At 39.7% G+C, this 24,690-nt stretch overlaps 1 protein-coding gene across 6 annotated transcripts in view; it reads right to left on the minus strand.

The window, feature by feature from the left end:
• Window positions 1-24,690, minus strand: part of TENM2 (teneurin transmembrane protein 2) — a gene marked incomplete at its 5' end in the record, with an annotated part of 486,538 nt that overhangs the window by 153,441 nt on the left and 308,407 nt on the right. For all 6 annotated transcript variants that reach the window (XM_083871601.1, XM_083871600.1, XM_083871599.1 and 3 more), the window contains 2 exons: window positions 6,936-7,174; window positions 19,398-19,632. In XM_083871601.1, coding sequence (XP_083727727.1) covers window positions 6,936-7,174; window positions 19,398-19,632 — 474 coding nt within the window. The remainder of the gene's footprint in view (window positions 1-6,935; window positions 7,175-19,397; window positions 19,633-24,690) is intronic.

Consider the following 24,690-nt stretch of genomic DNA (forward strand, 5'->3'; position numbering starts at 1 on the left):
TGTACTTAAATAAATAAAATCCATAAGCACACTAAGTGCAAGACAACACAGTGAGTCAACAAAGAAACACAGCAACAAATAATCAATATAAATTAATCTATAAATGATCAACTAGTGATCTCAATCTAAATAACTGCTAAAAGAGCAATGTTTCCCTAGGAAGAAATGAGACATTTTACACTGATATTGAACATTGACTTTTGGAGAGAATGACGACAGGTTTATTTTATTTGATAGGTATCTCTGACTTGGCATTATGTTAGCAAAATTTAATCTTCAATATCCCTTATGCTTACCCTTCCCCTGAAAAATGGCCTGATCTCAGTTTGTTGGGCTGGGTTATAAAGCATGTCTCACTAAAATATCTCAACGCTTTTTCATCATTTTTCCCCCTGACTTCCTGCAAGTCTCATTTTGCATCTACTTATCTTTGCTATCTCTTGCCCTGACAAGACTTCATAGCTGTGATTCTGGGATTAAATCCTGGACCCCTAAAAATTCATAATATTAGGTATTTGCACTAATGAAAGTGAGAATAGGCTCTGTCACAAAGCCATCAGGAAATCCAGCATATTTTTTTTGTTTGTGCATGGGGAGGATGGCAAGGGCATGTGAAGTACAACCTGTACTTCACAACTGAGAGAAAAAAGAGAAAGCACCTCTGAGGAAGCCATTCTTGCAGCTAAAAGACCCCAAAGTTTCTGTTATTTAAATAACGGCTGTACTAATAAATTATTAATTGTAAACTGCATCTCTCTATAATACCTGGGTTGGCCATTTCTGTCCTGTCACATCACACTGCTCATTTCTGTGGCACTAACCCTGGCCAAGCAGATGTTTTGAGCAGTGCAGCCACAGCCAGGACAGCAAGCATTGGCCAGGCAGTTGTGTTTCTTTACTCAATTTCAAAGCAATATATTTTAACAGCTCCTGGGGAGCACTACCAGCATGTGTGAAAAATGTTTCCTCAGACCCATCCTAGACTGTGCTGTGCAATTTGCATTAACAACCCAAAACGTGCCCTGAAAACACAACTCCAGGAAAGAAAACATTCTGTGATCCTCCCTGTCCCCAACTCCAGTAACACAGGAAAGAAAACATTCCCTGTCCTCTCTGTCCCCTGTCTCCTGCAAAGGCTTCAGATATGTTCAGCCTGGTAGCTGAGCAAGAAAGGTTTTTAACTGCAAGAGCTAAGCTAAGCACATGATAGCATTTTGATATCTCCCTAGTTTCAAGTGTTCAGTGTCATGGTATGAAAATGTCCCACAGACAAAGAACTGCCCAGGCTGTGAGGCTGAAATCTTCACACTGAAATCCTCCTCCCTGAGAGCTCTGCCAGGCAAAACAACAGTACATGGGCTTTTCTTGGAACAAATCTGTAGACCAAGCTTTTCCTTTCGACTCAGGAAAAGCTCAGGAAAACTATACCCAAGTAATTTCATGTCAAAGTCCTGTTCTTTGAGGCATTGAGCAGCCTGTCTCCAGAACTGTCGGGGTAACATAATGAATCTCTCACACCTTTGGACTGTGGAATAGGGAAGGGCCTTGCTAGGCTAAAAATCCACATCTGAATTTCCTGGACATGGGCAACAAAATTCCCAATGCCAGCACATAGTTTTTAATGGAATGAAGCCAGATGCTTTTTACTAAAACTTCTCAGAGGTAGCATCAGACAAGCTCACTGAGCTACCACCACGCTTTTCTCACTCAGATTGACTGATAGCAGTCAATAAGAATCATTGAATGTGTGACATTTAAAATATGACAGGCATATTCTAAAATTTAATTATTGCCCCTAACTGACACCTATTTTCAATGCAAATTTAAGAACAGAACCTTCTGTCAGCAGCTAATCTTGCAAGATGCAGCGTTCCCTCGGTTTACATTGATTTCAAGTGAAGCTGATCGCAGTGATTGGCAGCCAGATGCCCTCTGCCTCTCAGAGGTTCCAGCTTTGCATGATTTTCCCTTTTTCAGTCTTGCTTTCCAAAATGTCTAGCATATTTGATTTCAGCAAGGTCTGGACAAGACAAAGGCTGTGGTTTTCTGACTCCACAAGTAATAAGCAAATGCAACATATTAAAAAATCAAATGAAATGGAAGTTCCTGTTTGTAAAGTACAACTCAGAGAGAAAAAAAAAATCAATGGGTATATAAGACAGGCACTTCAGCAACTGATTTTGATGAATACTCCTCTATGGAATCAGAGTCAAAAAGATGACTTAGGAGTGGAAGAACTTACAAACATGAATGAACAACAACCTTCATCCAAACACTTACATTAGCAAAAAAATGATTCATTTGTGGGAAGAAAATGAGTTGATACCAACACCTGAAGGATAAAATTTTATGCAAGCTGTACCATATGCAGATATTTGATGCAGAGTAAAGATGAGACTTCTACTTCCAAATCAGAAACCCTTATAGATTTTTTGTCTGACTCTCACACAAAGGAATCCTTCTGTGGTACAAGAGGAGAAATGACATAAATTAACCAGTTATTTCCCTATATCTTGTGTTCTGTAAATAGCTATTTTTCAGGTTCTAATTTCAAATTTTAAAAGAAAGATTTTTCATTTGCTTAATTAACTGCCAGATCCTTTGGTAATTCAGTCCTTTCTGCAGCACTAAATTGAATATATTATTTCAAGTTTACGCAGAAACCTGAAATTTGTCTTAAACCTCATGTGTCTTTAAGGTCAAATAACACTGAGGAATAAATGACTAATAATACTTTCATGTGCAATGTGAGCACTAAAGGTGTGGTGCAAGCATGCTGCTCTCATAGTCTATGTCATTTTTCTTTAATTTTTCTTGTATCTTCTTGCATATGATAATAGGTAAAATAGCATTAATATCTAAATATTTCAGTGTTGACTATCAGGACACAATTTTCCAGTAAAACATCTTTAAACCCATCACAGTTTCTAATTTCCACAGGAAATAACAGTTTGGGGTGTTTTATTTTCCCCACAGGAAAGTCTAAATATTTAAATTACCATATTTTTAATGTACTGACATGTTGATGGTCAGATGTTCTTTGATGCTCAAAGATAGATTGGCAGAAATCAGAGCAGCATAGGGGCTTACAAAAATGTGGTATTTATCTTTGGCAGCAATTACTTTGTGAAAAATACAAGGTGACTCTTTTTACGCTCCTTCTTTCTTCTTTTTTATATTTTTCTCCCCCAACTTTGGCATGAATCAAAAGAGCTAAAAACTAATTTAACATGACAAATGCTTTCATCACTCCCTTAACCTCTGAAGTGAACACTCTGACAAAGACAATATGTGTGCTATATGCTTTCCTTTTGACACTTTATAAATTACTTTCTTGTAACTGGGTTTTACCACCAGCCCAATATCTTCAGGATGTCCTAATTTGAATGGCTGGTTCTACATTCTTCATATGTCACCCCTGGATAATAGGAATAGCTCCTGGGCTTTGTGAAATGGCACAAGTCTCAGAGAGGACTGCAGGACAATTTTATTTCCATCTTGCATGCTGGAATTTACCAAAAGGTTGTGCAACACCAGCAACCAATACTCTGCATTTTGTTCACATCTGGGTACTGAGGAAACAGGGAGAAGTGACAAACCTGGCTGTAAATGTGCAGACAGCCTTGTGTACACCAGGTAATGGAAAAGTTAATTGAAGTGACTTTTTCCTATTCTCTACTATTAACAATACTATAACCATTGGCCACATCTTAAAGTGCTCTTCCATGCACACCATCTGCACTTCTTCCCTCTGTCTAGTCCTTTAACAAGAAGACCAAAAGCCATCTGATTTATTTCCAACCTGGTGAATTTGATCTGTGTTAAAAGTTTCTGCAAAAACCCTTCCAGTGTAAAGGAATTCAGACACAGACCAGGATGTCTAAGATGGGAAAATGTCTGCACACAGAACCAAGCCTATTCTGCACAAATAGTCAGGGTAGTATGCAGAGGAAGATTTAGAAAATTTCAGATAACAGTGGTACTGACTGGCCTGTAAAGGAAGAGTCTATCTAAATAGCCAGACTTTGATGACATATTATGATATAAACCATCAATCTATATGTATTTTAAAAGAGAAAATAAAACCCGAAGTTACCTTCTAACAAGGCATATTGCCATTGTTTTGACAAATGTTTAACTTAAAATCTCAGTAGTATCTTTATTTAACATCAATTATGTAGTGTAGCAAAAAGTTCCAAAGGTTATTTATGCACCATGAATTTATTTTTAAAGCGTTAAACACACTGCCTTTTTAATTTCATTCATTGTATTTTTAGTTGTGTGTTGGAGGAATGGCAATAGGAATGCCTAATAATTTTTAAAATGTTTTTTCTTTTTTATCAGTTATGAGATTTTATTTTTGCTTCTCTCTTTAAATCACCCTCTTTTTAATTTTTTTCATGCAAGCCAGAATCTTTTGCAGTCTCAAACTCCCATGTTTAAACCCACAGACATCGTGCTTTCAATGATCCATCTGTATCAATTCTCCCATCTCTTTTATGATAGGGCAATCCATTTAGAAATCCTGAAGAGTATGAGAACTTCAAAGTACTCTTTCAATATAATTTACCTCATATTTGCCATCACTCCCTTTTGCATTTGGTCTTGCAAGAGTCTTGGTCAGCATTGATACAATCATGTTCACACAGCCCAGGTTACACTGACAAACCTAAAGAGCAGAACCATTTGCTGCAAATTTTGATGACTTTTCCCCATAACTCTTACTTTTAGATAATGTAACCCCAGTGATGGAACTTCTGCTATGGTAGAGAGCAAGAAATTTTCTTTGTGGACATGTAAGGCAGAAATACAATAGCAGCACCTGCAAAGCCTTTTCTTTTTTCAAATCAGGAGATGATTTAGCACCTTAAGTCACACTGTTGGAGGACAGCAAGGATTAGTTTATAGCTGATGGTCTTACACCTACTCTTTGTCATGTGCAATGAATTGTATGATTTTTTGCTGAGAGTGAAGGAATTCATTTAATAAATGACCTACCTAAAGCACTCCACTCTTACCTTTCTGTTGGTCTCATGCATCTAAGGCTACACCACTGCTTTTTTGTTTTCTCTTTTCTCTCACTTCCATCACTCTAAATTATGACCACAGTGGATCTATCAAATTTATTCATAGGATTAATTTCAGCTATTTTCTGGCTGTGACATATACTTATTCTTTCCTGTGCATGGCATGAAGCTTGTCAGGTAACTTCTCATTATTTAAACCTTGAGCTAACACTCTCTCCTAAACCCTGCCTTGTGTTCACCACCAACTCTATTGTGCTCATCATTCTTTCAACAGGAAAGCAGACCTCAAAACCTTCTGTCAAAATCGATCAGTTGTGTCTTTACTTGAAATGATAGATCATTCATCAATTATTAAGAGCCAATACATTGCCTTACATTCTCTCATCTTATATATGAAAGTGTAAAAAGCAATCACCACGTTGCAAAGCTTTGCTTAAGATTACAGTAACCTAAATACCAAGGAAAAAAACCCCACATTTCATAATCCATCACTTCAAAGTTATGCACATGATTAAAATGTTCAACTTGCAGTATATCATTTCCCTTGTGCATAATCACTCTAACAGGGAGCTGCTGTATGATAACTGTCAACTTCAATGAATTATGTGCTTTCCAATCTTTTCATTTATACACCAAACTAAGCTTGTTATTCTTCTGAGGCTTTCTGCAGGGGAAATACAGAAAGATGGTTAGAGCTGTAGTACTCAGTGTGCTGGGATGTAGGTCTGGACTAAACAGGCAGCAGGAATACTCAGGCAGTTCTCTCCTACTCCTGTATATATTAATCACATATGGAAGCTCATTAGTATGAAAAATGGGGTTTTCTTAAAAAACGGTGTCTATCCTGAAGAGTCAGGTTATATAGGATCAAAAAAAGAAAGAAAAGAGAAAATTCAGCACATATTTATGGATCTTTTGAGTGCTATATGTGAGAATGGTTTCAGAGAGGAAATAAATCCCACAAAGAATAGGTCTGGAAAGTATTAACAGAAGATATCCTCGAGCGACCATAATTTTGCCATTTACTCAGAGAACCTAAAAAGTGTGCAGCACTTCACTGTCATCAGCATATTGTTAAAGGCACTGTAAAAGGTACAAAATACACTGACAGACACCTAAAAAAATCCTCCTCTACGACAACAGAGAATGAGAGGTGACCAGAGAAGGGGGAGTAAGTCAGAAATTAATTAAATTATTTAAATTAAGAAAGACAGAATCTTAGCAACATGTTAAAACCATCTCAAAAAAAAAAAAAAAATAACACAGAAAGGATTAGAACACAGTGTGGTCACCATCAACATATAACTGGGAAATAAACACAAGATTCAGAGTTTCTATATTTTTCCTTACAAAATGCTAAGGATGAGTGGAATATAGAAAATAACTGCATGCAAAAGGAAGCATCTAATGATTCAAATTTAACACCGCCAGCATTTAGGTACACAGACCAATATAGACTGAGAACTAGTAATCAAAATTATTTTGGTGGTTTTTATCTAAAGGCAGCATGTGATGGTAATATTTGAATTCAAATGCCACTAGCTTCTGTTACTTATGTGAATTCACCACCTATCACTTTTTTTTTCTAAATACTTTTTAAACATATGGCACTACATCAAAAAGTCATTAAATCCCTCTGTTTGGACCATCTAGGAGATGTGCATATCTGACATCTAAAGTTAACACTGCACATTAAGAATTCTGAATCAATTTCTTGCTTCCACTGCTCTTACGACAGTGAACGTGACTTGAACATTTTATTTTTCCTCATTAATCAGCATAAGGAATAATAATATTCTTTGCTCACTAAGAACACACATTTATGGAACACTCTGACCATCCTTTCATCTGCTGAACTTCCATTTTCTGACACGGCCACGTGGTTTGAGAGAGAAAACACAGCCTTACCTATGAAATATGCCAGCAAGATGGCAAGCAGGACTGCAGCAGCAATTGCAGATAAAGCAGCACATTTCCAGCTACAGTACTTGGAGGGTTTTTTCAGCTTGAATGCATTCCTGGAGAATGTATTTCTAGGTAACAGTCGGGGAGGTGGAGTATAAACCGTTCCTGAGGTCAGCGGGTAACCGGGGGAAGAGCTGCTGAACAGAGGAGTAGTTCCAGAAGATGTCTTAAACAAGAAATGCCTGAAAAACATAAAATGGAACAGAGTTGAAAATGGCAAGTCTTATAGTTAAGACAGAATATCTCCCACTCCTATACCATTCCAGCTGCTTCAGCCTGGTAAATTCAACCAAAAGGAAAAAGGATTTTGTAGGAAGAAAGAGGGAAATGAAAACTCTCTCTCTTTTTTTTTTTTTTTTTTTTTTTTTGCTACCAGATCTTAACAACTGGCACTAAAATACAGTGTCAGAATATCTTTCTTCATCTTTTCTGTAATTAGATGCAACTTGACCACTTACTAGCTAAAACACCAGCATGACCCATGAAGTCTCTGGGAGTTCCCTGTGGATTACACCACTCCAAAAATATTCTAAGAAAACCACACTCTGAGCCTCATTTACACTCTTGGCAAAAGCTCCCAACAAAACCACTAAGAACATACTGAACAAAACCCATAGTCCTGTAGGAAAAGATCTTGCCAGAATTAGAATTAACCATGATTTTGTGGTTTAACAATGCCCAGGTTTGGTTTGAACAGCTCAGACAATTACCAAAAACACATGACTCAGCAGATAAAACCAGGATTTCAGCTGCCCATGCATTTGGTAGGAAAAAAAGAAGGGACAGAATACACTCTAATGAATCTCAGAAAATGCTGTCAACACGTTCCAGACAGAGGAAAGGGAGAAAGCAAACTGGAAGACTGATTTCTTTAGATAAACTTCTCACAGTCAGGCAGAACTGACTACAAACATGTTCCCAGTCAACAATAAAAAGAGAAGCACAGAATAAAGGCTGTGGTCCTACAGAAAGTCACTTGGTTTAAGACAGAGAGCTCTGAAGACTTGCTCCATACCCTCTCCCTTGACAGCTCTGAGAAACAAGTGCTTCTTGGAATCAAACAGAACCAAGACACTCAGTAATCTCCAAAATCAAAATCACAGCTTAAAATAACCCAGGTCTTACTTCCAATGTAAAATATGTTTAACATTTTTATTCAGATACAATCCAGTATGTCACTCTCAAACCACCTGTTAGAGCTTTAAAATCCATGTCACTCACTTGACAACAACAATTTGGAAGTTGGAGGCTGAGATGTGTTTCCCAAGTATGTTTTCCAGCCCACCATCATGACTGTGACTACTGTCAAGCATAGATTTGTGTATACCTATTCTACAGAAGTGATTTTAAAGGCATTTTTAAAAAGATTTGTTTTGAAATAAAACCCAGAGTGTAAGAGATTGCACAGAACTTGCATACAGGTAAAAGACAATAAAGGAAAGCTAAGTAGGCTCCCCAAATTTCTGATTAAACATTTCCTTTTGAAGACAGCCTCTGAAAATATGCTGGGGTTTGGTTTTTTAAATGAATCAATCATAAACTCTATTAATGAACATGAAAAATCACTTTGACATTGCCTTGGTTATTGAATTTTAACTTCAAGTGGCCTTTCAACAGTGACCAAAATCTAGTTTATTGTAGAAAATAGACAAAGAGTGGCAATATCCACTGTCAAAACCTTTTCTTTGTGCTTTGGAGACTTCAGGTATGCAATCAAACTCAGATTAATTCTAACAGTTACTGAATAGAAATATTGTGTTTTTTTTAAAACAAAGACATCCTTCTTTTTTCTTTATCAGTAAGGGACATTAGAGGTTAGAATTCTTTCTTTTCTGCACATCTTAGGTGATCCATGAGAAAAAGCAATAAAGGCAAATGCTAGAAGACTTCCCTTTAAAATTACCAGCCTTTTAAATTATGAAAAACATCTTTCAGCTAAAAGAAAGCAAGAAATAATGAAAGTCTGATGTCTCGAATATGATTTTAAATGTTTCTTTACTTTGCGAGTGTTCAATTAAAGCAATTGATGAGAAAATGATGTTATGGGGCTGGTTGTGTCACAGCAGATCTATTGACTCTTCCCCTTCTGTCTGTGTAGAACCTGATTTGTCAGCAGAAGCAGGTTTGGTCCTTTCTAGCTGCTCTCCAGTGTTGGGAGCACAAGACCACTGCCATGATCAGATCCAGGGACTGAAATGACACAGAGCATGAGGAACAAGGGAAAGCCAGAGGGAAGGCAGAGCCAGTGAGACAAAGGCAGGCAGGAAAGCTCCTCTCTCATCCAGGCCGATTCTGCATCTCCCCAGCCCAGGATCCCTTCCTCTCCCGAGTCTTCACGGCAGGAACAATCCCTTAGGTCTGGAGAGAAGGGTCTGTAACAGACAGTTCTTACCCTTTCCCTGCCCTTTCACAACCAAAGTGGAAATTACAGTCCTTGGAACTGCCTTTATCTGAAATGCCTTTAAACACAGGAATTTTATGTCCTCTTTAGCTGAGAAGGCAGCTACAGCACCAACAGAAATTTTAATATAAAGCATTGTTAAAGTAAACTCAGATATATAATGAAACTCTGCTCCCATTAAAATTGAATTAATGAATATCTAGATATGCTTTAACAGAACATGTCAATCATATCCTGTTGCATGTGAGAAGACAAAAAAAGGAGAACAAAAAGTAGCTCCACTGTGATCCACTTTGAGATACATAAAGTATATAAAGAAAACCAAAACACTTATCCATGCAAACAGGATCTCTATGATATTGTTAAAAGTAATCAGAGCTTGGTAGAAGCAAAAAAAGCCAGCTGAAAAGGATATGTGAGATGTCATTCTCAAAGCCAAAAAGGAAGAATGTCATTGGATAAACCCTGATTTTGTCACATTTTGTCCTACCCGTGCATTTCAAAAGCTGAAAGTCCATTGTCTCAATATGAGGACCCCTGACAAAGTGGCCGCAATCAGAAGACATCACACCACCTGAAAGTAAACAAGTTCTGCCTTCCAAAGGTAAAAAAGACATTTAACTAAAGATGTGTTAAATATCCCCCAAGACACTTTGGAAAACTGGCTCTGCATTCCAAAAGGGGCCAGATTAGCAGATACACCTTAAATCACAGCAAAGCACAGCAGAAAGATTGGGAACATAATGGACAGAACACTTGGACCCCCAGAGTTTTAAAACTAGATTCAGCTACTAATGGAAATAAATTGACTTGTCTCAACTCTATCCCTAAACCCAATGATCTATAGCCATATTTTTATGTGAGATTTGACATGCTCTGGTACAACCAATTGTCTGTGGGCTGAAGCTGCACAGAGAGAACATGAGCATTTATCAACATTAATTACAGCCTCACAGTGGTGAGGCTGGGAGCATTGTACAATGCCTGCTTATGAAAATAAATGATCTGATTTGTACCAGTTCACTTAATTTCAAATACACTCCACATAAGAATTAAAAAATTGTATTCTCTGTCTTACCTGTTCACCTATCAAACATGATTAAGAAAAACACATTTTCTACCTCACAATTAAGGATTAGCAACTTGAATTAGACTAGGACTAATTTTCTATTTTGAAAACATGGGAATAAATTTGCAAAGCCTCAGCCCAGTCTCCCTAATTTCTGTGGATCAATAAGACAATTCCACACTGAAAATCTCACAAAATACGGTTGCCAGCCTAGGATGATTCTGTAATTTCAGTGTCCTTGAAAAGCTGTGGAAGGAGCTGGGTGCTGCCCACAGAGCAGAAGTCAACCCTGCAGCTCTCCCTGTGCTCTCCTCTCCAGGATTCAGGATTGTTCCCCTCTGTTTTCAGCACTGCTGCTCTGTGGGGTCCCAAAGGTGACATCTGGAGCTTGAGAGGGGACATTTGACCACTGCTCTGTGCACTGATGGCACATGGAAAAAAGCTGTATTTTGCTTTCTTCACTAATTCAGAGCTCTCCCCAGCATGTGCTTTCCCATAGGTCAAAAGGAGCTCTGGTGTTCAGGGAACAGTGGTCTGACAGAGACTGTATTAACTTCCATATTCTTTGAGAGAACAATCAGCTTTCCCCCCCCCCCCCCCTCCCTTCTGGACAGATTGTCATGGCAGCACACTGCAAGAATGAGTGCAGGAAAAAAAATTGGTTTGGTGATCAAAAACTGTAATAGAAAAGAAGAAAAAGACATTTTCTAACATAAATTGCTTCTTTCCCTCCTCATACTGTCCTAAACTTATTCTGTATGAAAAAAAAAGGCATACAGAGAATTGTAATGCTTAAATTGTCTTTTTTATATTTTATAGGGTTTTTAATAGTAATTAATAAATAGAAAAGCTACATGCCAAGAGAATAGTAACAGCTCAATTTAGTCATTCTAGGACTTAAAAATATCTTCAAGCTGTGGTAAAATCACATCTGTCTATAATTTTATTGGACATTTATTCTTAGCAGAAAACAAAGGAATATAGAACATAATATGCTGGCTTTCATTGTGATATATATATATATATATAAACCTTCTGCAGTTTTCAAAGTCTTAAAAAAAAAAAAAAAGTAGCCATGAGTCATTTTATGTCAGTGGAAGCCTCAAAGTGGCTGCCAAATTCACAGTGAAGTTTTATGGCAGATTTCTAACTTGAAAACAAAAAGAAGCCAAGTCTGAAGAAAACCATGAGCTGTTCTTATCCCTGTTATGAAAAAATGAACTCTGAGGGGTAGACTGGTACCAGCTTTGGTTACCTGTGTCTCAGACTCTCCCCAAATGAGATGTAATTGTATGTTCTCTCAGGTTCTTGTAGAAAACATGGGACCATCAGCCACATTTCCACAGCTGAGGGCTCTCTGATGTGGTAAAACTGCACAGAAGTTTCCACCCTTTGGAGTGCCCAGAACTCTAAAGCCAGCAATAAAATTTAACAGGTGTTATCTGTTTGTGTTTAAATTGTATAGATACAAGAAATTGCCTCAGTCAGGTCAAATACACAGACTAAACTCAGTAAGACAGATTTTTCAGTGGGAAGCTTTTTCAAATACATGTATATACACGTATTTAAACATTTTATATACATGTACATAAACCCACTGGGCATTTTACACACCTGTGTGCTGTGCACCCCCACACCCAAATACTTGTGGAAACAGGACAGTCCTCATGACATTATTTCATTTCTTTTCAGCCTGCTGCAGATACTGCTGCAGAAACTAAGGACACTGTGGGAACAGTAATTCAGGATGCACTCGTCAGTATCAGCACCACACTTGTACCCAGTGTAACCTCCTGATCCTTGCAGCAGCCTCCAGCACCCAGAGCAGCTCCAATTCCTTACTTAGAGATATTTCCTCAGCTCTTGAAAGGCTGATGATTCCTTGAAGGCTGGGCTCCTCACATCCCCAGGCAGAGTGTTCTGACACAGCAGAGTGTAAAGCAGTGTCACAGAGGCTGCTGTGAACACCAGGCTGGCTCGTCACCACCACTGCCACCCTCTAACAAAGACACAGCTGGACATGTGAAGCTCAGTAATTGAACACTGCCTGACAGCCAGGCAGGGAGGTGTACAGAAAGGCAGGTGCCAACCTTTGGGCACTTGATCTGTCACATTATGAAACAAAACCAAGCAGGCATCGCTCACAAAGGCACAAAGGCAAAACACCTGCACTGTGACAGCGATGGCTCTGTGTTGGGCACCTCTCCACAGGACACCTGCTCTTCATCTGCAGGACTCAGATCCTCTTGGATACACTTTTCTAACCTTCCCTCTCCCTAATCCCACTGTGAGCTGGCCCCTGGAGCGTTCTCTGGGGGCTCTCACCATGTGCTCCCTGCTCTGGCTTGTCCCCAAGGCACTGCCCCCTCCCAGGCTGCTCAGAGCTGTGACACTGCAGAGCTGTGAGAGAGGCTGGAGAAAGGCAAAGTGGAAAATACAGAGAGGGGAAGGACTGAACTGGGGGTCATGAGCAGCTCGAGGGTGTGAGATGGAGAACCATCTCAAACTTTATGCCAACTTGGAAAGGCATAAAATCTAGAAGGGAATGTGCTCATGGCAGCTCAGCAGCTCCAGGGAGCTCCAGGGGCCACCCATCACCTTCCTGACTGGTGGCTCTGTGGTCAGAAAGATTCCAGGTACTCTGCAAGAGGTGTGAGCCCACTCACTCAACCTGTCTGCTTGAATCCTAGTTAGCTTTTGAGGGAGTTAGCCAGTCAATAGCCAGCTCTGCTCTTTGAATTTATGAATCTCCTTCTTGCACTACTGTTTATTTCCCAGGAATAGAGCAACCAAACTGCTGGTTAATGCCTGGTAAAGAGTAACAGGCACAGCTACAGACACAAACACAAAAAATCAGGGTGTTTGCACATGCACTTACATGAAAATGCTGCAGGATCAATCAGCAGATCCAGGAACATTTAGGCAGCTCTGAAACAACTCAACTACAGGAACTTTCTCTTCTAAAGCAGAAAACCTTGTGTCTTTTTTTGCCACAGGTTTCTGAGCAGTTGCTGCATAGTGCCAAATGATGAAGTGCAATAATGCCTCCATTTGTTATTCCAGTGGTGAGGATTATGATAACAGTGTTTTGCATTTCAATGGGTCCATGAAGTTTTAACTTTCTACATCAATTAATGAACATAATTTCAAAACACTTCTATTTTAAAAGGCATACATGTAAGCTCTCCACTATCTCTTAATTCAACTACTCACTTAACAAGAAAAAAAGAAAAAGTACTAACAGTGCTATTTCAAGTCTGTAAGTCATAGAACAGAATAATAAAACTCAGGGCTCAGAGAAATTTATCAGTCGACACGTAAACTTAAATAAAGAGGAACAAAAATCACATAATTCTAGACTTTTTTTATAAAGACCCTAAACGTGCCTGTCTCTTCCTGTGCAGTCACTCACACTGCCTGTTCCCTCTGCACAACCGAGAAGTTAAAAATGCAAATGAGCAAGATCATGAAAACATGCAATTATCTGCAATCAGTAAAAACTTCTTTGAGCTTATGTGTACGTGAGTGGGAGTACATCTAGATCGATTTTCTGAATCATCATTATGTATCCTGCTTTTGTAGTGTTTTCCTTCACCCTCTTCTCTCTCCTGTTCATGCCTATATTTGTTATGAAAATGATACTCCAGTAGCCTGCTAAAAATGACCTTTCTACAGTGCTTTTGGAATTCCTCCAAGTACATGGCCCAAATGTGTTTAAAGTCCTTGGGGATGCTTTTGACTGTGCTTTCCTTGGCTCTTTAAAATACTTTTGATTTTTAGACAGGTCCAGAGTCTATCTATGCAGATTCAAATTATTTAGAAAGTCCCCAGAACCTTTCTGCAACCTTCTCATGCAGGAAGGAACAAGAGAATGAAGGACTCAGTTCTTGCCCCAGCCTTCAGCCTCAGAGGAGTAACATCTGCTCTAGCACATGTACCTGTAGCTGCAAGTAAATAAGAGAAAGCCACAAAAGACAAAGCAAAATTACACTGAGGACTCATTTCACTGTTCCAAGTAGTTGTTTGTTATGCCCAGTATATCCTAGGAAATTGCATTAACAAAAGGAAAGGAAATTTTGTTTCACTGTTCTGTTCCAGAACATTTTGCATCATGTGCAGAGATATCAAAATATTGAGACATCATTGAAAATAGGCAGACAATTGCAGAGAGCAGCTGTAGCTTGGAACTTCAACACATTCAGAAACTTCAAGTTTACATATTGAGTTCAGAACTTCTGCAGATGATCTTGACATCTGAGCATGGTGCAAAGTGTGAATGTGGTATTAACAGCAGTTCAGATATTTAATTTCTTTCTTAAAAAAATTAATACTGCTTTTCCCCACTCTTAAATTGCTCTCCTCATGTGCCCTACTCTTGGCTTTCCCCTCTCCTGCCTTGGCCTGTGCACAGGCTCAGAGCACTGTGCTCATTCCTGCACTGGAGCACTGGGTGCAGATGTTTCTCAGCTGTGACACCCCATGACTTTGAGTTCAAGCACTGCATGGGGCACACAGGGACACAGCTCATGTTGCTGCTCCACCCTTTCATCTCTCATTGCTGTCCTCAGGCTCACCCAGAGTGACTGTGCTGGAATCAGACTGGCAAAGTAACAAATGCAGCTTGATTTCCAGGAAAAGGCAAATATTTTGAAGAAGGCTTTTTTTAAGGTTCATAGGAATTCTTTTCAGGCTAAATTTTCAGATTTCTCAGCCTTTAAACTGAACTTGGGACAAATGGCCTCAGATTTGGATAACTGGTCTTACACTACAGCCCACAAGATCTAAAAAAACCTATTTCATAATCACCAGAAAGGTGGCCACCATCCTTTCTCCTGAAACACAGAAGAAACATTAGGATGTTACAGTCTTCCTTAAAGCCTGGCATCACATCCTCCTGAGCAAGCACAAAGAAATTACAGACATAGATACAAAATTATCTTTGCAACTGAAAGATTTGGACTGAAAATATTTCAAATTATGAGACTAATTATGAGAACTGAAGAATAAGAGTAATTTCTATTTAATTCTAGCCTTCTTTCCTCCTGAATTAAGTATTATTAGTTATAATGGTAACAATTAATTTTACATCAATATAAAGTACCGAAAGAGACATTAGTAAATCAGGCAGTCTCAGTGAAACATCCATCCATGGAAGCTCCTCTGTTCTCCTCCCTCACCAGCCATCCCAGTGCTTGTGTGGGGTTCTCATCCCAGAGGGTTCCTGCTGTGTGAGGAGCCACAGGACCCTCCCCTGCAAAGCCATTCCTTTCTCCCTGTGCCCTCAAAGCATTCCCAGCTTTAAAGCAGAGTGCTGCCTCTCCAGCTGTCAGGAAGAACGAGACCCACCCTGGGATGTTCAAAGGCAAGGTTTTCATCACACATCCCCTTGGGAAGCAATGATTAAAGCAGCAATAAAGGAGCACCTCTCAACTGGAGAAGGTAGAACCTGGCACTTTGCTAGGAGGAGGAGGAGGAGATGCTTTGAAAGAGACTGCAAGAGGACAATAAAAGTTAAAGAGCATTAAACAGCAGCTCCGAGCCTAAAGGTAAAGCAGCTAAATACTGCAGAAATGAACCATAAAAATAGCACCATAAAAATGCTACAGCCATGCATTACTGTGTCCTTACTTAGAGATATTTCACCCTTCCATTACAGACCCTTATTTCAAAGCAAACAGAACGATTATGTAGCCAGCCTGGGAGCCTGATGCAGCCATAAAGCAGCAGCAGACCAGGGAAGGCACAGCCCATTTGTTTCCCTGAAGCAGGAACAAGAACACTAAAATCAAGCACACATCACTGCAAGTGTTCCAGGCCAGGTTAGCCAGGGCTTTGAGCAACTTGATCTAGTGGAAGGTGTCCCTGCCCATCATGATCCTTAAGCTCCTTCCAACCCAAACCATTCCCTGACTCTAAATAAGTACAATTAGGAACTCTGCATAGACATATTGCAGACCTGTAACTCCACTAGAAGCAAGGAGCTCCTGCAGTACAACGAAACAAAATCATACAACAAATCCAGCACCACAAAAGATACACAAAGATTTGGGTAAACTTGCCTGAAAAGGCCAAATGAAAACGTGCAAGCAGTAAAAGCTGCCTTTACACCACCAAGAAAATAAACCAAATGTGATTAACAACCTCCAATCAATATTGAAACAAGAGATAAAGAAAGGATGTATTTGGAAAATGCGATGTCTCCAAACAGTCTGAATTTAGCCCAAACTGCCTAAACCAGCAAAGGAACAAAGGGAAGGTTAAAATATTCTTACCAGGAAAAAAAAAAAAAAGCAACATGCAGACGTGTGTTGTATTATTCAATGGTTTCAGCTCTTGGTACTGTTAGATAAAGAGACATCTGGAATCTAAATTGTGATCTGAATTTTGTAGTGCTGACACAAAGCATTCCCTTCAGACAGCTCAGGTGCCACTTTTTGTTTCATAATCAGTAACATGACCACTTGCACATCATTTTCAGTTGAGAGCAGAATCTACTGAAGGTAACTGAAAGATGAAAACCAAGAGTTATGAAACCCTCTCTTGATAAAACAGGTGCTGTCAGTGCTGGCTTTGCCTCCTGAGCGCTCCTCTACTGAGATTAATAAACAGATAACAAGATAAAAAAATTAGAGTAGTGCACTGTGAAGAGGCAGCATGAGAAGGGTCAATGTTTTGCCACAAGCTAAAGATTTAAAGTAAAGGCTGAAGTAAAAAGTTACTAAAAATATACCTTTTTTTTTTTTTTTTTGGTGGATATTGGTATGAATGTAGATGAAACACCAGCTTTAAAGTGAAAGAATTGCAGGCTAATTCTAAAAGTCTCAGTGATTTCACAAGCATCAATTTCAGCCATCTTCTGAGTTAATATTCTTGTGATGAAACTTATCATCAAGCCCTGTCAGGTGTGTAATTTCAGAAAAGAACTAAAATCGATCCTGAAGCAGCTCTGGAATAGTCTTGGAACACAGAAATTCTGCCAGGACATTTTCTAATAGCTTAATGCTTGCCTGTGACAAACCTGTCTTCCAAAAAGCTCCAATTAACTGTCGTGCATCCAAAAATAACAGTATTCACAAGGTAACCTTTTGTCATCAACATGTACATACACACTCCCAGAGGTTGCAGGATAAGAAAAAAGAGAACCAAGGTCAGTAATGGCTTTCACAGTCACCTCTGGCTGGGAATAGGTACAAAATCAGACAGTAAAAAAACTCCAGCCAAATGCCCACTGCTGTGGCTCAGGGGTGCCAGTATTATGGCAAAGAAATCCTTTTGTGAATATCCTAAGGAATTCCCTCCAGGTAGAGTGGTTGGTAAACTGGGACAATCTTGAGCCTCCAGAAATAACACATTTCAGGTATTGCTGTACCCAAAAACAATTCCATACAATTCCAGGAAAAGACAGACCAGGCACAGCTGGTGGCCATTCTACACCAGAATTAAAAGTAGGTGCTAATCCTGGGCAATGAACCACACAGCAAGAACCACTCTGGGCTGAACAGGACCAGTGTTTCTATCTTGTAATTCTTAGCAATAAAGAACAAATTCAGGATGTCCAAATTAAGTTCTCTAAAATAGCAGAGGTTCTCACAGAAGCAGCAGTTTCAAGTTGAGCATTTCTGGGGTTTTTTGGCCAAAGTTAGCTCCAAACCTCCAGTAAGCAGAATCTCTTTCCTTTCCGTTTTTTGCCATCTCATCTTTGGATAACCTGAATTTGCTTTCCACTTCTTCATGGCAGCCACGTTCCCATTCTTTCAGAGCAGGACAAAGTGAGGGCAGCCCCAGTGCACATCCCAGCCCAGCACAGGCTGGCGCAGACTCCCTGCCCTTTCCAGGCTCATTTGCTCCCCAAGGAGCTGTAACCCACCACTGATTCCCCACTGAGTAACAACAGCCTCAGTGTCAGCTCCAACCCGGAGCTCCAAACCAGACCAGAAGTCTTTATTCAAATAATGGAGGGGCTTGGCTGAGGCTGCATGGGGGTGTAACTACTTGGGGTAGCCACAAAGATCCAGCAGAGCAGAATTAAAGTCCTGAGAGGCTGCAAACCAAATATAACATCCCAGAAGCTGTGGCAAGCAAGCAGCTGAAACCCTGGCAGCAGCCAGTGCTCCCAGCAGCCCAGCTCCTCCACCTGCTCGCTGTGTTTATCACTCTCTGGGCAAGCAACACCACCCTGCTATTCCAAGCACTTTATCCAGCACCACAATGGCTAATTTTAAATTCTGAGAGATCAGCTCTGCCAAATCTGCTATTTAAAGTGCAAGTTAAATATGTTTGACATTCCGTACCCCAAATGACAACAAACCAGAATATTTAGACCAGCAGCGTGTCAGGCATTTATTTATTTATTTATTTCTCTGTCAGGCCTAAGTGCTGCACCTTTTCATTTATATGCTGCTGTTTGCCCCACAGGCATCAAGCTGTTAACATGTACAGAAGAGATTAAAATGAACTTGCATGCTGGATGAGGTATAAATTAAAATTATAGTACTGTCAGTCATGAATCTCGGATTGTTTCTCTGAGTCTCCCAAAATGCATAATGTCAAGTGAGCCTCTGTTTGTTGCTTCAGGAAAAGCAAAATGTATAATTTTTCAGCAGCACAGTCAATATGAATTCTAAGTAAGTTGTCCCTGAGCCTGTGATATAAATACGCCGTACTAATCGCGTGAGTTGTGTATGCAAGGGAGGTCCAAGTGAATAAAAGGCTTTAAAATGAGATGTGAGCAGCCTTATCCACTGTGCACCTTCCAGTGCAAAGCAGATTGGGGCTGCTGGGTGTTCTGATGCCACTCCATCCCCACGCTGTGCCAGAAAACCCCACCTTGACACAAAGGACACCAAACCCCACCTCCCGCAAACCAAAGGTTTTCTCTGTGCACTTTGGAGGACCGTCAGTGGCATCCCCTGGGGTGTCCCTGCCTGTCACCCACCTGGTCTCGAGGGGGACGTTGCTGTTGAGCACCCAGCTGTCCTGGAGCTGCACGGACTCGGGGGTGGTGGCCAGGTCGTTGGGCGCTGGGGCGGGTGCGTGGATCTGGTTCCGCCGGTTGGTGAGAGAGTTCCTGTTGAGGGAGTTGGCAGAGGAATGATGATGGGACAGGGAATGGTTGTGAGGAGGAGGGAGAGGTGGCCTCAGCGTTGACTGGCTGTGGTGGTTTGAAGGGCCTGAAACAGAAAAAGAGAAACAAATCACAAATGTGTGTGGTGACACTGCTCTCCTCGGCGTTTTCAAGGGAAAAGAGACTGTGCCTCTTGGACCTGTGGGCATCAAAGTGTGGGCAAATCACATCAGTGGTTATTTCAGATCAGCAACACAAAACTGCTTCCAGCCTGCACAGCTGGCACGTTGACAAAGACTCTCTTTAAATTTTAAAATACTTTACAGATTCTCCCTGGAGAAAGTCTCCTCAGGGGAGCAGTCAGGACAGCAGCCTAGCCTGACCATTCCCTACATCCACCAAGAAGAAATTTACCCCCCTCTGTTTCTATCAGGGACTTTGAGCAGATGAACCTTAATGGATTAAAAATAGCTTTTGAGAATATGGTCTTTAGGCCCCAATAAAACTTAATCGGAGAAATCAATCTTCTTTCATTCACTGTATTTTACCAATCATCTTCAAATGAACAGGATTTGTGGCAGCACAAGAAGATTAAACTTCAAATATGAAAAAGAGCAACACGGCAGTGATGGTATCTTTCATGTTATTCCATGTGAGCAGGATTTGGCCTGTATTTGTCTATTTAGTAATGCCACAAACACACAGCAAGATCTGGAAATTATGCAACTCTTTCAGTCTTTTTCATTCAAAAAATGACAGATGATATCTTTTAGTTATAAAGAAGGATATCAACTTTTCTTATTCTTTGAGTACTGACATGTTTGCATCGATACTGAAAAATATTTTTTTCTAATCATTAAGGCATATGGATTAAAATAACAGGACATGAAAAGAAAATCTGATAAGCAGTTGTCATTCTAACATTGTCACTTTTCTAAACATAAATGCAGACTAGTAAAGAAGTTCATGTGCAATTCCACACATTGCAACAATTTATGTCTAATAAAAAGAGTAAAAGAAAGTAAACAAAACACTCTCATGAACTGTATGCTTTAGACATTGTATCAAGATGTTTTCTAGTGAACATTAATCAGTAATATTAGAGAAATGATAATTCTAATGATGCATGTTTGTTTTCAGAAGCTGAAGCAAGTTCTGTACTTAATGAATCAAATAATAAAAAGAAAACATCACAAAACATCATTTGCAGCAAGACTGATCTTTGTCATTTGAAACAAAGAAGTCTAGGAAAGCTGCTGAACTGGGTAATTACTGTAAGTTAATTAAGGCTGATATTTATAAAATACCCAAAATAAAAAAAAAAAAGGAAATAAATCCAAGACAAAAAATAACAGCCTAAACCCAAGCGCTTTTGGAGAGAGGCTGTTCCTTTTCTCCAGCATTTCTGAGGGCTTGGGGAAGCATAGGCTGGTGAGGAACAGAGCCAGATTTGCTGGGACTTACACAAGGCAAGTACAGCTTGTCCTCTGACAAGAAACTTTAAGAAATGAATTATAATAAATTCTGCATCCTCCCCATGTTGCCTTAAATCTACACAGCAGTTTCTTTATCTTTTTTGAATGTCTGTTGCCCGAACGTGCACCCTGTGGGAATGTCAACTGCTTTAAATACAAAGTCACCTTTCATGAGCACATCCTCAATTTTAAGGCCGTTATATGTGCAGCTCTCCTCGCTATCCTTGGCTATGTCTTATCTAAGCATAAAAGAGACCATTTAGCCAATCAAATTTGATGTTTAAAACCCCCATTTGGACCTCCCAAGAACATCAAATCTCTAATCTATACTAGCTCCTGTGCCATTCCACAACAGCATGCAGAGCAAGACACAGCAGGAAGAAAATGTGTTTGGACAATATCCACGTGCACAGAAGCTTAACTGGAATTACTCTCCTAGCCTGTGTTCTGGCTTTAAACAAAGCATGCTTGGATTTCAGTAAGTGAATATTTATGAGTGATAAAATACAAATATGTGCCCTTGTGTTAATAGTTACTTCAAAAGATTGGTGTGCTTCATGTTTTCTCAACTTAATTTAGATGCAGCTTTTCCTTCTCAAGGATAAGTATGAAAAAGTCATACCCACATAACAAAACAATTTTGCTCTGAGAGCCACAGTTAAATAAAGACTCTGAATCTTGTCACCAAAATATCACGGTGGCTGCTCTTTAAAAGTGAGCCAAGTGCACATCAATGAGAATAAACAGTATTTCTGTAAGATTAAGGAAGGAAGAGCTGAAATCAAATTACCACAAATTATTTAATCTGCCTGAAGATTCAGTTCCCACACAGTAAATGGGGATACTTAGCAAAATGAGCTGTGCAGAGGTAACTGAACACACATTGCAGTTGCAAAAACTCTGAAATCCGGTGCAAGACAAATGTGGCACTTAATCTAGAAAAATAAACAAACACCAATATTAACATCATATAGATGTTATATAGTTTCTATTAAAATGTATAAAAGCTTATATATATAAAAAGTACTAACTGGGGAGCGTGCACACACTCATGTATATATGAGAGAGATAAAACCTTAATACTCTGCTCCTTCATAAACCTGTTCAAATGAATCAAAAGCAGGAGCCGAACACCATTGGACTTGCCAGGGATATAAAATTGGATTCACATCCAAACATCTGAGCACTTCTTTATGAGCATCTTTGCCTAAATTAAAATTTCACCAGCAGTACCTGCCTATTTGCTGAGCTCTGGAGTTCAGAGGAGTAAATCCCTTGTCCCATAATAAAGAATCCAAAGGGGTTGGCCCAATGGATCCCACGGCACGACACGCTCAGGCCCCCTGGAAACTGCCTTTGATTTGGAAGCTTAAACACGAGTCTCTTGATGGAGTACATCTGGCTTTTTACATCAGGAAATAGATTTTATTTTTGATATAGCAGTAGCCAGCATTGGTCTGGTCGAGAATACTGAGGGAATGATGCCTTTTCTCAATTATTAGCTGAATTACTTGTTTCACCAGGATACACTATACAAGCCCAAACCTTTAGGATTTAAGGAAAAGTCTTTTAAAACTATAGTGAAAATCAGAGACCTGGAAATCTGAAATACTGGCACTCTCCACACTTTGGCTTTTTATTTTTTTTTTTTTTTTAAATTTCTCATTTAAATTCACAAACAGACGAGATATCTAATTCCAATCAATTTTAGCAGGCATTGATTGTGCTGAGCATTTTCAAAATCATGGCCTGGTGTCCACATAATCAACATGTGATTCTTCAAGAGATCTTACTGCAGTCAAGAATATCAGCAGCACTCGTTTCAAATTAGAAACTGAGTGAGGATAAATTGTGTTGTAATTAAGTAATCCAAGAATACAAATTCTGATTTGTGTAGCTTTGAAGCAATCATAAGCTATCCAATTGACTTATTTGGGTTTAATCAGAACCAAAATACTAAAAAAGAAAAATAAAAAATATTTTGCTCAGTTCATTCTTTTATCTGGGGAAACATTTAAACAAACCAGGCTAGCACAGAGCCTGGGCATGATAACAGAGCTATTGTGGCCCAGCCTGGCAGCCCCAGGGCTGAGAGAGCCCCTGGATGTCCCACAGGAACATCAGCAATGGCCCAGTGCTCCTGAGAACATCTTCCAAACATCACTGCTCACTTCTTTACAATTCAAATGGTGACTAAAATACAAAAGGAAATTCAGATATGCTTTAACGTGGTCAGATTGTTTTTCATAGCTCTTCCCAGGCTTTGGTGCACTCACTTAACTCATGCACTAAATCCCAGGAACACAATGATCCGAGGAGAACAAGTTGATCTTCCACCTCAGAGATGAAATACAAAGCAGAAAAGGCAGCATCCCTAATCTAAGCAAAGCTATTGCTTCCCTGCATCCCAGTTCTTTGTCAATACTACCTCAAAAAAGTAGTGGAGATTGTATCTTAGTTGTGCTGAATTATCCTCCATGACATTATTAAATGCTAAAGAGACATTTGCACCTCCTCATCATTCCTTTTCACAAAAGAACTAAAAGAAAAAAAACCAAACGTATTATTTTTCTGAAATGAACAATGACCCAACTATTTCCTTATGCTTTAAACAATGCAAATACTGAACAAAAAAACTCCCCAAACCGAAGCTGGTGAATTGAAAGAAAATAATTAAAAAGCCCAGAGACAGCCCTTGTCAGCCAGCATTTGCAACCTCGTCTGCAGCACTCCTGGATCTTTATTCAAATCCCTGTGCCATGCTGTTTTCTCAAGGAAACCACATCATCTGCCATCACAATGACTAACGGGTGTTTCACAGGACCACGGGGCCACCTTCCAAGCTGAATTCATCTTCCCAGGCAGCTGCCATCACTCTGAGTCAGGGGGAGCAGAAAGCCCAGGAGTGTGAGAGTGTCACAGGAGCTGCTGTCCCCAGCCCAGCCTGCAGTGAGCTTGGCAGGGTGGGCCCAGGGCTCCTGCCCAGCAGCTCACACTGGGCTTTGTGCTCTCTCTGCTTCAGTTCTCCTGTTTGTTGGCCTCATTCTCTGCATTATTTTGTGCAAGGCCGTAGCTAAATAGCATCTCAATGTTCTGAAAATGTTTTCAACACATGCTGGAAAGAAGAAAGTTATCTCACTCCTAACCGTGGATACCATTACCTCTCTCTCTTGTTGTTTTAAATCCAAGACATTTGCCAGGTGTTCCTTCTTTTGTCTGCCTGGTTTTTTTAAACTCTTTGAGGCAAGAATAGGTTGAATGACTGGCTGTCATCCCAGACTGTACATTTCAAAACTGAAAATTCAGTAAATGTGTGATATGAAATAGTAAGTCACTTATCAGTGTCTGCCAGTGCATTGCAGCCATGTCCCCAGCACAATATTACAGCAGAAAATTAAATGCTTCTCTGACAAAAAAACCCCAACCAAACCCAAACAACAAAATCAAGAAAAAACAAACAAACCAACCAAAACCAAACCAAAAAACCCCAAAGTAAAAATACCTCATGGCTTGCCCACAATAGCCAGTGTGCACAGTCATACAAGCAAAGGCAAAACAGGACCCTCCACCAGGAGTCAAATCTAAGGGATTAGAGTCATTTAACCACTTCTCTCAGTGAGGGTCACCTGCAAAAAGGTTAAAACTCACTGCCCTACAAAATAGTATTATCTGAGACACCATGTACTAAT

The sequence above is a fragment of the Zosterops lateralis genome (genome assembly GCF_965231275.1).
Source record: "Zosterops lateralis genome assembly, chromosome: 14".
NCBI classification, from domain to species: Eukaryota; Metazoa; Chordata; class Aves; order Passeriformes; family Zosteropidae; genus Zosterops; species Zosterops lateralis.